This window comes from Uranotaenia lowii, chromosome 3 (assembly GCF_029784155.1).
Source record: "Uranotaenia lowii strain MFRU-FL chromosome 3, ASM2978415v1, whole genome shotgun sequence".
Taxonomy (NCBI): Eukaryota; Metazoa; Arthropoda; class Insecta; order Diptera; family Culicidae; genus Uranotaenia; species Uranotaenia lowii.
Window position 1 is genome coordinate 72,939,060 of NC_073693.1, and position 12,433 is coordinate 72,951,492.

Sequence of the window (12,433 nt, forward strand, 5' to 3'; positions counted from 1 at the left end):
TGTAAGAAAATTCAATACTAAACTTTAAAACGGAAACATAACATTCTTAAATACAGGTTTTATATCATTTTTTTACTTTCCCCAAAACTTCAAAAATAGGAGTTCTGCGAAAAAAAATTATAGAGGTTTTCCATTTGTTTACTTTTCCCCATTTTAAATGAAGTTCTAAACCAAATTGAGGGTTAATTATTTTTAAAGCTTAAATCTAATCGTTTTTCAGATTTGCACAAATTTTAAGAATGAATTCAAATTAATAAAACTTTATTCAATAATGTCTGAAATATTTGTAATTATATCTTTTCAAATTTTTAAAATCAGTAGAATTTATTTTTTTTAGACCATGCATCGTCATCTTTAAAATATTATTCTTTAATTGAAATAAATAGGTATAATAAACAAATTCAGAATGAGAATTTTTGCGTTAACGTAAATTTGTTATTTCATCAGTTATCAATGATTGATTTCACTTGAAACTGATTCATTTTAAAGCTCATAAACTCCATATCACCAAAACGCAAGGCAAAAGACAAAATCCGACAAAAAAGATTCGAGTTCAGGACGCATAAATCTACCAAATCAATCATTTGATCATAGGCACCTAAATGCTGTTCTTTTGAAGTATCAACTAAATTCTATGAATAAGTTTTTAAAATGGTTAGTCTAGTTTATTGAAATTAAAAAATAAACCTTCTAAAATGTTAAAAAAAACTGATCTTTTTCATCTTTATATTTTATTTTTATTTTCAAATAAATTTATCGAATTTCGAAGTCAAACTATTTAAATTTTCTTTAATTTTTTTCATAAATTTTTCTTTGTTTTTAAATTTTGTATTTTTGTGTTCTAAAAACCTAATCTTCTTGGAAGCGTTTGAGACTCAATGTTCAATAAGAAAAAAATAGTTTCCTTCCACCTTCTGTTCTTTCTAGGACCCAATATTTCAATTGAAGCGACAAAATATTCAGAGCTTAAAATTTTAAACTTCAAACTTCCAACTTTATAATTTATATCCGTTTCTTTAATTTTCATTATTTTATCATGTTCATGATGATTCATGATGTTTTTCAATCGATCATGATTTTAAATTTATCTTAAGAATGTTCGAAAAATGATTCGAAGTCGCAAACTAAAGATAAATTTAAGTGCGCAATATAAACTAAATTTGTATTATCTTTGTGCTTTCAATATAGACAACAAAACTTGGAATTCATTTTTTTATATTTATTTTATCAGTTTCTTATTGATAATTTCCTAAAATGTAATTTGTAAGTATAATTGAAGATGTTGTATTATGAATATATAAAAAGTTATTATCTGGAACTTCCGAACTTTAGAGCCTTTTATTTCTATAACAGGAAGACTATTAATATAGAAAAGGGTTTTAACTTTGACTTTGATCACTATAAATGAAATAAATTGAATATTTTCTTCTTTTTTTTCAAATAAATTCCAATTATCAACTATTGAAGAAACTCTCCTCACATTTAAAATCGTGATTAATTTTTTTTTTTTCAAATTTCAAGATACTACAGCGGAATTCGTTAATCAATCCTACAATCGAAAATGAAGAAAAAATGTGTAAAATAAGATGAACAATAAATAACAAACAATATCGTGTTTATAACAATTTATAATCATGGTTGATTTTTAACCTCTGACATTTATTTGGGAATTCAGATTTTTTTTCAAATCTGGTGTTTTATTTTATGTAGATATCCTATCTTTGTGCATTAATTGGAAAACCAATTTGGCCTTGCTCGAATATGGTCGCATATTTTTCCGCGGTCGCGTTTTGTTTCGTAAATCCTCGGAATAATGAAGTTTTACTAATTCAAACAGTGCTGTGAATTGTTTTACGAAATCAATCAATCCCCGACCGTAAATATTAACGTTGATGGCATCGACGGCCAAAGAAATCAATTCTTGCTAGTACCTACATTTATGTAGGACGAAATGCACGTTTGAGTTTGAGAGAAAATGGTTTTTTTCCAATACTGGCTCGAGTAAGACTGTTTTTATTTTTCGCGTCGCGTTCTGCTAACCTGAGGACAACATAGACATTTGAATTTTTGAAGAAAATTGTTTTATTTTTCAAAACTGGCTCGATTAAAAAGATGCATTTGTCTAAGCAACTTGCAAATGCAACTTGTGCATTTGTCTAAGCCAAGAGGAAGAGGCATATTCAGATTTTGTGAATTGTGAAGAATTGATAATTAATTTGAATCAAAGATTCAATTGTTCTGGTGGTAAAGAGGAAAGAACTACATATATACAATGTGTTTCATAAACTTTGTAAGTTTGTGTTTTGCGTCAGCACGTCCAATAAAGAAAAATAATAATAAAAGGGACGACCGTTTTTGCGCAGTTTGCTTTGATTTCTTCAAGAGGAAAGCAAAATGCTGAGGAAGAAATTTATTTCAACAAAGGAATCAGCTAAGTAGAACTTGAAGCATTTGTTTAATGTTTATATATTCATAGATATGAATATATGGGGGAAATAAGGGCATGTAGGCCACAAGAGGCAAAATGGGCACTGTCAGTTTTGGAGAAATTGCATTTTTTTTAGTCTTTTTTTCAAAGCACATCTTCTTTTAGAGTTCATTGCTCATTTAAAGTCATATAAAACACTTGGATTTTCATTTGATAAGTAAATGATATTTTGGAAAATAACATTCAGTTTCGATGTGAGGAAAAATTTATTTTGAAGCAACCTAAAAAAACAATCATACGAATATGCACGAATGGCATCTTTTCTGTTTTGCAACCAATTATTTTTATAATCGATAGTCACTTACAACTTATACCAGAAGCCTTTTAATATGAAATGGCTACTTTTGAGCAAAAGAAACGATAATCAAACGAAATACATCAAATTCGGGATTATCTTACCCCGTTCGAACATATATTTTTGCTATTTATCATATTTTTCAAGTGTCTAACATCTCACTCTAGCCATCTATGACATAAGTTTCAAGTATTTACTTTACTACTTTTTTTAAACCACGCGTGAGCTCAAGGGGCTTGTCTTGCCCTTATTCCTTCTACTTATGTTTATTTTAAATCTTATTATATAAATAAGTAAAATAGCTTAACTATATGAAAGGGTGTTAGAGGGGGGTTGGACAGGACATCAGACGATCGGAAGACTGATATACAATGCATTGTGGAATTAAGCCAGCCGGAGTATCTCGGCAGGGGAATCATGAGGCGGATATTTCGGTACCATGTCAGGATTCTTTATTTGTTTCGGAAGGGAGTGAGATGAGTCAAACCTGCCCCAAACCAGTGGTAACGGACCCCTTGGTTGTGCTGCAATTATTTTTGATGATTTAAGCATGAACAATATTTGAATGTGCGATCGAGACTTCCCGTACCAACTCGGTTCGAAAGATCTATCAGCAACTGGTGGGTTCTAATACATACATACATACATACATACATACATACATACATACATACATACATACATACATACATACATACATACATAAATACATACATACATACATACATATCCTATTTTTGTGCATTAATTCTTATGTCCGAAGCTTTATTCGATTTTTTTTTCTGATGTTTCGAAAATATTGATTTTAAATTTGAAAACTAGACTGCTACAATACAATACATTTTAAGCAAATTTCTAGTTCAGAATAAGGAACATAATTTTGAATAATTTATCTATGACTTACTGGAAATAGCATTGATTTGAAACATTCATTAGGATTTGTTTTGAAAATTTGATTTTTTTTTATCAGAAAAATTTATTATTTTTTGAGTTTGTGTGATAATCAAAAGTAAGAAAATGGATTAGAAATCAATTTCCTTAATTATTGGGTATTTTTGGTCATTTTTCAATTTCTCAAACCCTGGGGTGGAAAAAGTGTCGTTTTCGTTCAAAACTAATCCATGGTTTTTTGCAGTATTTATAAGTAACGTTTACATGATTAAATTTGAGCTTTTAGGTTTGTATGGGAAAATTAAACCTTTTGTACTAAAAAATCAACAAAATTTTTGTTTCTTCCAGGGAACTGAATCTACTGATGGTTTTTTTTTTTCCAATTTATAAATTCTTGAAGTCAATGATATGTCAAATTAGACAAAATTAGGTGTTGAATAGATGCACATCTTGTGCATTGAAAAAAAAATCAATTGACATCACTGCTGGGTGTCTAGCGAGTTATTGCATGACTACTTTTCATGCAAAACTTTGCGAGGCATCAGCAATGATGTCAATTGAATTTATTGGTGTTCACTGCCAAAAGACATACCCCTGTTGAATAGCTTTTAACTTTTTTGCTTAATAAAATACGAAGTTACGATCTTCGATCAAGTTCTTCAGCAGAAAATTTCAACAAAGTATTCAAGGTCTTCAACAAAGTTGTTCAGTGGCAAATTTTCTTTAAAGAATTTATAAATTGGCTTAAAACCATAAGCAGGCTAGCTTCCAGAGAAGAAAGAAAAATGATGTTGATTTTTTTAGTATAAAATATTCAATTTTCCCATACAAACCTTAAAGTTCAAATTTACTCATGTAAACATTAGTTACTTATAAATTCTGCAAAAAGTCATGGACGAGTTTTGAACCAAGATAAAGCTTTTTAGATGCCAGAGTTTGAGAAATTAAAAAATGAACCAAAATCGACTCAGTCAAATGTAACACGTATGCAGACGATAAAAATCATGCTGACAACAACGATAACAGCGATAAAAATTATTAAGTGTGGTGAATCGGCTGTGATACCAGTTATGCTCCAGCCCAGCATAACTCAAACCTATGCTTGGACACCATCGGAGATCAAATGACCGGTCGTTTCGGGGGATTCACAATTGATGGGTTTTCATTGTGACCGACGACGACGACCTCGACGACGATGGGACGGACGGCAAATGAACTACATTTATGATGACATCGGTATGGAGTCAATTTAATGGATCCGATTGACTTCTCTTTGATTCATAGCTGGAGAACTGCACTTTGACATGAACTTTCCGGTAATTGCATTTGTTGGGAGCTTCATTGATTGAGGCTTAAGACCACTGGTTAACTTTGATTGTAAATTTGTACTTTTGAATTAGATTGTGTTCACGAAGATCATTTTCAAATTATGAAGGATCAATAGAAATTTGATTTTTTCTGATATTATATACAGGACAATATGTCAAAGCAAATAAAAAGCAAAATTAATTGTAGCTCAGGCCAAGGAACGATTCATTCACCTTATATACTGTATGGTGAAAAACAATCGTTCGATCATTTTAAAATACCCGCCTATCGTTCGATCGTCGGACAGACGATGACGACGACGACGGCTTGAGTAATAGGATGATATTCTAATGCGATTCTAATCCTGCACGCCAGAAACTTATACCTGCCTGGGTGGTTGCATAACAGCAAAAAGTAATTAAGCGTTCGGCAGCCCTCGACGATCGCCGAAGCGGAGGAGGACGTTAAAAGACGGGCACACGATTGCGAAATTAAAACTATCATCCGTTACTGGATTTTATTCATTTGTTGTTGGCGTTGTCGTTGTTGTTGATGGTAAAATAATTGACCGTCAGCGACACCAAGTGGCTTACAAAAATAAGCAACAACAACAACCGAGATACGTCTTTGGCCTCAATGCCCTTGAGTTGGTTGTGTGGGAGGAAAAGTTTGAAAGAACGGAATGAAGATGCAACTTGATGCTGTTTTTGTCACAATGAATCAGGACAGGAAAAAAATTGGTAGAATGAGTCAGCTGTTTCCATGGATCGATGACTATTTCGAGTATGAATCTTGAGTTGAATAACTATAGTGGAATATTTAATCTGAGTTCTACAGTATTACCAATAAAAAAAATGCGAAAATCTGTCATCGCGGTTCACAAAAATTATTCTACACATTTGATTTATTTAAAAAAAAAATTATTCGTTCAGGCGTCTAGATAAACATATAAAGAAACAATAACTCGATGTGTCTACTACAAAAAAAAAATAATCAAAAACAAAAAGTACATAAAAAACATAGAAAATCTTATCAAAAAAGAAAAATCTGCTAGCAAAATAACGTGAAACGTTGAAACTTACGGGATAAGCTAACAATTTTAAAATCCCAGGTAAAAAAAATATCTTTAACAGGGAATCCCAAGCTTTGGAGATGGAAGCCTTCAGAGAATCAACACATGGGTGAGAGGATTCACACACTTTCGCTCGAACATACGCCCATATCAAATCGATGGGGTTGAAATCCGGACTGCTCGGTTACCAATGATCCTTCGGCCAAAATTTCATGTTCTCTTCCAGCTAGGTTCGGGTCCGTTTCGAGGTATGGCAGGGGTTCCATCTTGTTTAAAAACTGCAAAACTGTCCATGTAATGCATTGTTACGTTAGAGCTACTACACCCACGAACAAATATCCTCAAAAATAATCAAAAACAACCCAAATTTCCAAAGAATTTTAGCATTTTTATGGGTCATACTGTAGGATTCAGATCTAAAATTGTGTTTTACTTAAAAAGATTCTAATTTTTTATTGAATCTTGGCGAATACTATTTGCGCTTATTTATGTACAGAAGAATAGCAACGGAATTCTCTTCCATTTTGAGAGGCACCCCCAATAACAAAACCGAACAAAAACCGGTAGCGCGAATAAAAGTTTTGTTTACTTTGATAAGTTTGACGTTATCGTTATCACAAGTCTCAAACTTTGTTGCACTGTCGAGGGAGTGCTGCACACTATTTGTTTATTTTTCTTCGCGATGATGTATTACCCCATCAAGCCAAGCACATTAGAGTAAATACACAATTAATTGATGATAAGCTATTTAAGTAGTGTGTGATTTGTTTCGCATTGACTTGATTTTTTTTCACATGCATAATAGAATAGTACTGTTTTTATTTAATTGTTTATAAAAAATATTCTAATATGTGTTGTGAGCTTACAAGGTTGAATAATTCTACTGAATCAAAGCAATCGAAAGAATCTTTCGGGTGCTTTGATTTAGTAAAAAATAATTCCTCTGAGGTTTAAGTAAACTACTACATAGTACACTCACCTCGGTTCAGTCGGTAGCGGTGGTGTTTCTCCACCAGGGAGGCCGACGCCAGGGCCGTAATTTCGGTGATGGAGATGATGCCCTGGGCCGGGCACATCGCATCCGGACAGGACACCTCATACGCCCCCTCGGAGATCTCGAACTCGACGTACGCCGTCATGCACTGGAAGGGAAGATATAAAAAACACACGTTAAAATCATCAATAGGTCTAGGATTTTCAAACAAATAAATATTATAAAGTACATGATACAATACGTAAATTTTATCAAACTTAAGGTCAACCTTTTCAGTCGAGATTTTAGAATTCTACCAAAATTTTCAGCCAAATAGATATGTAAGTATGTAACACCTGATGGCGGACTTTTTATACACATATATCCGAATCATAACATTTATACCGATTTCAAGTAACGTTGTTAACGACTTGAGCTATAATTTCTGATGCGATTTTATGTTTGCTGGGACTGCACAGTATTGATCATCACCAAACTGATTAATGGTTTTGACGACATTTTTCGATAATGTATGTTTTCTTCATTATATTCATTAAAGGATCAACATTATGTTGAACCGGAAGCAGAAGCATTTACGCGATGTCTTTTTTGGACCTTTAATAAAAAAAAACTAAGCATCTCTGATTTTTAGTTCATATTATAGAGAAGACTCTTCTCTATCCAACACACTCTTCAGGAAAAAATCGATCAAGGGGGGCAGGAAGAACTTTTTTTTTGAAGATTTGCGAATAAAATTCACGGACAAATTTTTCAAGTTTTTGCTAACAATTTACTTTACTTTACATTTTTGATATTATATGTGTAAAGATTCCTTCAAAACTAAATAACTTTAAAAATTTTGATAAAAATAATGCCGACTATATTTTTTGATTGAGCGAATTTCTGGTGTGTTAGGAGGGTTCTTATACTCGGGCACAACCTGAATGTTGTAAGCGGCATACAACTTCATGACTCTTTTTTTTCTACAATAGCAGGATGCCAAATCCTGCCAAAACAGAACAGAAATGCCATGTTTCTTCAGGAAAGGCAGCAAACGCTTTTGAAGACACTCTTTCACGTAAATTTTCTGGTAGACGGTTTCGGTTGCAACAAAAATATCGCTTTTAAAGCCACAGGTACAGATAGCTTGAGATTGCCAGAATTTTTTTAGCATGTGTCTGGGCCGGACAAATCCGGGCATTTGGTTTAAAAAATTGACGACCAGAAATCCGGGGTATTATTCGGGCAAACTTTGTCAAAATTCAGAAATTACTCAACAAAAATAAAAAAAAAAATTGAAAGTAATTTTTTTTCATCAAAATTCTTCGACAGATTTTGAATCTTGAATACGAATGACTACCAAAAAACCTTCCATGATTGTTTTTATAAAACTTTCTCGATAAATTTTGGTTTTGGAGGTCGGGCCGGATTGTTCCCAATTTTTATATTGAATATCCGGCCAAACCAGGATAAAATCGGGCAAACCCGGAAAAAAACCGGGCAACCTGGCAACAGCTTGCCAAACGAGATATTTCTTGGTAAACTTTGATAGTTTGATAAATTTGAAAATGCCTTCCGGTTGCTGTATGATACTATTGTCCAAGAAGGTTTCGTCGTCCATTACCAAGCAACCGAACTTTGTCAACAATGTCGTATGCAGCTTCCGAAATCTTGTGTTTGCCGTAAGGTTTTGCTTTTCATTGCGATTAGCAGTCGTCCAGGATGCCTTCTTTTTGCCCGAACTTGAGGGGGACTCGCGCGACATCGTCTCATTCATTTCTCATCGAGGCCTGTGTTCTTTCAAACGTATGCCGTTTGGCTTGGTCAATACACCAAAGATATTCCAACGAAACCTGGACGAAATATTGGCGGATTGCGAAGAAGCGTATCGGTACCTCAGTTTCTGTAACAATTGAATAGATCAGGAGCAGTAGTTTGTTAAAAACCTCAACCTCAACTGCAAGTGTTTGTGAATCGCTGCCTGCGGAACATAATCCACGCTTGGTTGCCTGGCAATTGGATCTCAAACGTGGAACTTCATCGCCGGTGTCATCAAAAGGCGCTGGAAATCGAGATTCGGGAACGTAAGTGGAGATGGATTGGGTACACGCTGCGAAGAGATGAAAACGAGATTTGCAGAGTGGCGCTTGACTGGAATCCAGATGGGCATCGAAGAAGAGGCAGGCCCAGAAGCTCGTGGCGGCGTAGTCTAGCCGCTGAAATCCGCACAGTTGACGAAAACCTTGGCTGGCAGCAAGTGAAGACAGTTCCGGATCGCCAGCAGTGGAGATCTTTTATCTCAGCCTATGCGCCGGTCAATCGGCGCCGGACTTTTAGGTAGGTAGGTAGGTACAAGAGAAGAGGATGTTTTCTTTTCAAAGGGTTTTTAAATATATGAATTTGTATTGAAAATCTTAACCTTAAAAATTGTAAGATCGCGTGTCAACAGAAATAACAGTTGCTCGCGGCAGCAAGAAAGCTAACGTTAATCAAGATTCACCAGTTGTTTGTAGGACACAGGGAGCTTCTCACAGCTGTAATACATTAAGTACTTATTTATGCAGAGCTGATGCAATCAATGTGCCCCGTATTTCTTCATCCCACTGACAGACTGAATAGTTTTCTTACTGGTTCTTATTGACGTACTTTGTAGGTTCCTTCCTGATGACTGCATAACCAATATGTATGTGCGAACACAATCTTTAGGATTGTAGTTTATAAATCAACTGAACATAACCAGTTGAGTACCCATTTCTGGTGATGAAAAATATATGGGGAATGAATCCGTGATAATATGTCATTTATCAGCGCTAGCAGCCTAGTATGGGTCACTGTGGAAAGTATAAATCATCAATCGGGAATATAGGTGAAGTCTTCTGGCTACCGTATCCTTTGGGGGTGTTTTGAGGTCTCTCAATGTTAATTTTGTTATGTAAATTTGACTGATCGTTAGGCATCGATGGTACCGTAACAATTTTACCATTCCACCGGTTGGAAGCCAAAAAAGATTCCTCTAATTGAATCATCATCGAGCACCACTGCATGGATAAACCCTGCGCCCCGTGTCGATTGGAGGTAGGTACTGTGCGGAAAAAAAGCACCGTAACCGGTGCGAGCGAACTTGTCTAAGGAAGACGCAAGCCGAACCGGTTTTCCTCGAGGCGAAACTCTCCGAGAAAAGTGCCATACCAGTTGCATATTTACGAGTTATCCCCAGTTGTTGTCCAATGCCCATATATAAATAGGTGGAGGTAAATACTTTGGCAGCTTTCGTAATCGGAACGTCTCGCTTTGGAGGCCTGAGTGCAAGTGCACTTACTCTCTGACTTTTTGGTTAGTGGGGCTTGTTGATGCAATCACTGGAAGAGAGTTACATCCAAGGGACTTTCCAATTTACAGAACCGTTGGATTTCCTGCTGAAAATTTCCCAGATTGAGGGTCTGGTTTGTTTGTAAATAAACATGCTCAACAAACAATCTCGTACTTACTTCTAGAGTTGCACAACTTGTTGACTGACAAGTTCTTGGGTGTAAAACTGCACATTGCCATCATTCGAACAAAGGCAAAAATATCTTGAATAGAAGGAACAAATCCTATTACCAATCAACAATCTATTAATGCGCAGTTCAGCTACAAAATCGAACTTTTATAGATGTAAATGAGGTACCATTTTCCTATCCAACGTCAAAAGCAACCCAACTTGTGCCTACAAGCTTCTTAAAAGTGTTCCTAACTCTTTGCACCGTTACCAGAAACTGCATAATCAATCATAATAACGTTAAAATTGTGCCGATAATGGACGTTCGTCAATCATAATAAAAATCTTGTCCAATCTTGGTAAGTTCCGATGGCGCTCGGGGGTCACAAGTGAGCCCACTTACAATTCTTGGATTAGATGGGTGTCTACTAAATTGCACCTGAAGTGCTAGAGATGGATTTAAAAGATAAATGGAGGACAGTTTAATAGAGGCTTCGGAACCACGCGTGGTGGTAGAGGCGATTAATAATAATAGACCCTTTCGGTAGCTTTATAATAAATCTAGGTTTTTTGGGATCAAGGTTGCAAAGAACTCGCGCATGCGCATACTAATCCGATCCGAACCATAACAGATTGGAGGTGGATAAAGATCCGTTAAGGTGGATTAAAGTGTATCTCGATGTTGAATGTGTAACAAATTTTCGGACGTGTGCACTTTATTTATGTTCACCCGAAGGTGCAACCTAGCAATTATGACATATGTTGCCTGTGCTGCTGTTAGATCACAACATTTGCCTTAGGGTACAGTTATTAATCTTTATTCGAATTAAAATAATTGCAGGTGATTGTTATGACATTTACGCTCATTCAGAGTTATGGGCAACTAAGTTAATACAACATTAAGTTTCAACTACGTGTAATAACTCTTAGTGGGAAATTGATTATTAAACATAAACTATCATCAGAAACGTTTATGCAGTATGAGTCAGATGTGTGATGCGAGTTTACTTTTTAGATGGCAATCTGCACTAAAACCTTCAATGCGTGTAGTGAAGTCCCACACTTCCATGGCGACCGTCAGAAATTCATTATACGAGTCCAAAGCCCATCGATTTGTGATACATAGGAGCTTCGGGAATAGCACAAATGCAGGAAGCAACTGAAAAAAAAATCGTTTGGTTGTTTTATAAATTTAATTGATTATGCAACAGTGAAAACACCTCAATTTTTATGTGAAGGATTTCTGACTTATTATTTTTCTGATACCGATGCATTGATCTTATGTAGTTTTAAATTCCTAAAATACCTGTATTTCAGAGGCTAGCAATTTTACCCTTTTCCTGATAAATAAGGAAGCTTTGGGAAGGTAACGGTTAGTTTTATGTGAAATTTTAAATTTTATCATTTGTATTGATATAGTTTTAGTGTTTTTTTTGTAACATCTTTATTTGAAACGGCTCATACCTTTAGGCTTTAAGGAGCCAAACTCGTTTTGTTTGTTTACTTAGTTTTAGTGTTTTTTTATGTACACTTTGTGATCAATTTAAGATCATTACACTGAAAATAATTTCCTCTTAAGATATATGTGAACTCTGGAGTGAAATTTGGTCATACTTTCTAAAGTGAGCGGTCAATTGAATTAAAAGTGATCGAGCATGTGGATTTTAAGTGTAAGCACAGGTCATTCCATTTTTTCTGTAATATTGTTCTGTGATATTTTTTGTATTCGATCAGACAACAATGATTTTTTAAGGGTTGTATTTAATAAATCAGTTTTAATCTATCAGACATTCAGAATTTTAAATTATATTTTCATTTTTTTTGTCCAACAGTTCCGACGCTGAAGAAATGTTTCGTTTCCGAGAAACAATAATTTTCACGAAAAACTTCTCCGAAACCAAATTTGTATCAAAATCTGAAAAATACAT

The 12,433-nt window shown here is 34.7% G+C and overlaps 1 protein-coding gene across 1 annotated transcript in view; it reads right to left on the minus strand.

Moving 5' to 3' along the window:
- LOC129756032 (uncharacterized) overlaps positions 1-12,433 on the minus strand; it is a 121,215-nt gene that overhangs the window by 12,541 nt on the left and 96,241 nt on the right. Inside the window, exon 4 of the mRNA XM_055752786.1 lies at positions 7,034-7,196. Coding sequence (XP_055608761.1) covers positions 7,034-7,196 — 163 coding nt within the window. The remainder of the gene's footprint in view (positions 1-7,033; positions 7,197-12,433) is intronic.